This window comes from Gekko japonicus, unplaced genomic scaffold (genome assembly GCF_001447785.1).
Source record: "Gekko japonicus isolate JY-2015 unplaced genomic scaffold, Gekko_japonicus_V1.1 scaffold17, whole genome shotgun sequence".
Taxonomy (NCBI): domain Eukaryota; kingdom Metazoa; phylum Chordata; class Lepidosauria; order Squamata; family Gekkonidae; genus Gekko; species Gekko japonicus.
Window position 1 is genome coordinate 1,057,469 of NW_015163604.1, and position 3,290 is coordinate 1,060,758.

The 3,290-nt window shown below is 39.0% G+C and overlaps 1 protein-coding gene across 1 annotated transcript in view; it reads right to left on the reverse strand.

The window, feature by feature from the left end:
* Positions 1 to 3,290, reverse strand: part of LOC107107021 — a 76,539-nt gene that overhangs the window by 60,531 nt on the left and 12,718 nt on the right. The window contains exons 3-4 of the mRNA XM_015407232.1: positions 1,528 to 1,575; positions 699 to 752 (exon numbers count right to left, since the gene is read on the reverse strand). Of these exons, the coding sequence (XP_015262718.1) occupies positions 699 to 752; positions 1,528 to 1,575 (102 nt within the window). The remainder of the gene's footprint in view (positions 1 to 698; positions 753 to 1,527; positions 1,576 to 3,290) is intronic.

Here is a 3,290-nt window from a genome sequence, read left to right on the forward strand (position 1 = left end):
CTATATAAATCAATGGTGCGACCTCATTTGGAATACTGTGTGCAATTCTGGTCACCACACCCGAAAAAGGATATTGTAGCTTTGGAAAAAGTGCAGAAAAGGGCAACTCGAATGATAAAAGGGTTGGAACACTTTCCCTATGAGGAAAGGTTAAAGCACTTAGGGCTCTTTAGCTTGGAGAAATGACAACTGAGGGGTGACATGATTGAGGTTTATAAGATTATGCATGGGAAAGAGCAGGTAGAGAAAGAGGTACTTTTCTCCCTTTTTCACAATACAAGAACTCATGGGCCTTAAATGAAATTGCTGAGAGGTCAGGTTAGAACGGATAAAAGGAAGTACTTCTTCACCCAAAGAGTGATTAACACTTGGAATTCACTGCCACAGGAAGTGGTGGCGGCTACAAGCATGGGCGGCTTCAAAAGGGAATTAGATAAGCATATGGAGCAGAGGTCCATCAGTGGCTATTAGCCACAAGGTATAGATAGGGACTCTGGGGCAAGTAATGCTCTGTCTTCTTGGTGCTTGGGGGGGGGGGCAACAGTGGGAGGGCTTCTAATGTCCTGGCCACACTGGTGGATCTCCTGATGGCACCTGGTATTTTTGGCCACTGTGTGACAGAGTGTTGGACTGGATGGGCTTTTGGCCTGATCCAACATTGGCGTCTCTTATGTTCTTATGTTCTTATAATTACTCACCAGAGTCACTCTCAGAGCCACTTTCAGAGTCACTGTTAGAACTGTCATCATCACCTTCACAAAATTAAAGCAAGAGTCAAAATAATATCCAAAAACCACCCAGTAATGTAATACCTCTTGTTAGGAGGACCAACCAAAGCATTATAAATTAGCAGTGCACAAATATTCCACATTCTTTGTCAGACTGGATGTTTAGTAAAGAAAAAAAACCAAAATGTGGGCGGGAGGAGAGAGAGAAATGTTTAAGGCATATTGGATAAACCCAAAGACTGTCTACAGTTTGTGAATTGTTAAAATGCAGAGCAGGAGACAACTTAGGTTACATGGTGGCAGATGCAAATCAGATTTCAAATTGCATCAGAAGTGCCTGGACACCCTTTGAAATTACATAAATTCTGATTTTGAAACTGCATAAGTTATAAAATAATATTCATAGTTTTAAAGTTAAATAAATAAATAAATAAACATGGTCCTTTGAACACAACTTTGCAAGAAATACCCTAGGGTCTTAAGATATGATAATCAACCCCTCAGCTAGAAAGTAACAAAAATCTGGCAGTGCAAAATTTAGAAATAACCAGGGGTATAGGCACACAGCAACAGCTTATTGCCCTGTCACTGTGCTTTGCAAATGAATTGCCTTGTACACACCAGAAAATCCAGTTGCATGCCATTGCTACAGCACAACATCCACTAATGTGTAGATGCAGCCTAAGACATTAAGTTTCAAAGTTAAAAATAATGTTACTCTTTGGATTACTTGGTAGCAGATTTCAACATCCATTTAAGAAACACATCTTTGAACCTTTATCCGTTAGCTAATATTTACCTGATTTATTCTCCAGAGTAGAATCTTCATCTTGAAAGTCACAATCCTCTGGAGAGGGTAAAAGTGTGTCATTCAGGAATTTTAACATTCAACATTTTTTTCTACTAAGAAGAGAACAAATGAACCTTAGAACAGAGAGTTGTAGGCCAGCTGTACAACCTATGTTTGATTGAGAATCATTATTTTCAGGCTTACAATTTGTAGTTCTGAACCCATCCCCAGCTCTAGATGTAAACAGTTATTACCAAAGGGTGCTCTTTTGCCAGTCACTATGTAATAGAACCAGCTAAAGGCACTCGTGATGACAACACAGAGTATGCTTATCACCATGCTAGCTCATCTGTGCGACCAAGTTCTCATGAAACTCCCTATCCACAAATATTTGCTTGGTGCCAAGCTGACTGATGTTTAGGTACCAGATGAAAACCCTTTTGGGTCTCTCTCTTTTTTTTACAGTGTTAATAGAAGTGTTTAATTTCTCTGAAATCTATCTGTACATTACTGAAAGAATTAGAAAAAAGGCATAACTGTAAATTTTAAAAAAAATAAGTAAATTATCGTATGACACTGTGTGTAGAATAGCCAGGAGATCCTATGATTGTCTGGCAGCCACAAGGTCTAGCTCCTAGCATTATGCTAGTGGTGAGCAAGACTTGTTTTTAGGGGCTGAGAGAGCTTTTAAAGAACTGTGACTGTCCCAAGGTCACCCAGCTGGCTTCATGTAGAGGAGTGGGGAATCAAACCCGATTCTCCAGATTAGAGTCCACCACTCTTAACCACTACACCAAACTGACTCTCTGGCATAATTGTAAAAAGAGTACATACTACATCTGCTAAAATACAAAAAAGTGCTATTCCACATTCAGTGTCAAAAGACACACTTAGGGTTGACCATATGGGACTTCTGTCCCATACTTGGTGGCCCTGTAGACATGCAGCTATTTTTAGGTCTATGTTCCTTTTAACTGATTTTCTAGTCAAATTTATTTTAAGCAGCTTTTAATTAACTGTATGTTATGCTTGTGTGCTGCAGATTGATTTCCTTCTTGATTGGGGTTATTTATAGTTGTATTTGTATTTTAATTGTTTTTACCTGTTTGTGGGGAATTGTTTCAACAGCAGAACTTTGAAACGGCAAGTATAAATTTCTGAAATAAATAATAATGACTAAGTCATGATGGACTGGCCAGATCTCCCCAGGGCTGGATCCATCTTTAGAGGGCACAGCACAAGCCCAATGGCAGCAACAGAGCTACAGGATTAGGTTGTCAAGCCCAACTAAACTAGTGTGGAAACCCTTGTTAGATACAGAGAGGATGTCTTAAGTGTGATACCTCTGCTTACATAAATAAGGATTTGTAACAGCATACCACAGAACTATCTGTTTGTAAGACAAACCACAAAAACAATGTTTGATAATATCACTAGAAAACCACACCTCATGTAAAGAAAAAAGCTTGTGAATATTTGGGAACTATCTAGCAAAGGCCTAGATGTAAAGAAGGGGACAGTATAGGGATGACACCTGGGCATACTTACTCATGATCAGGACACAGTAGTTTTAACACCCCCAATAGTTTCTACCCCATTGTTACTTCACTGATCCTACTTCTCTCAAATATGTACTCCAGTTTGAATGATTCAGCTCACACTATTTGACTTATCATTAGGTTCGTGTTACCCTGCTTTTCTATTATCCTCTCTGGAGACCTCTTTATTTTCATATTCTATTTAACCTTCAAAAGTCTTAATTCTGTTATTCC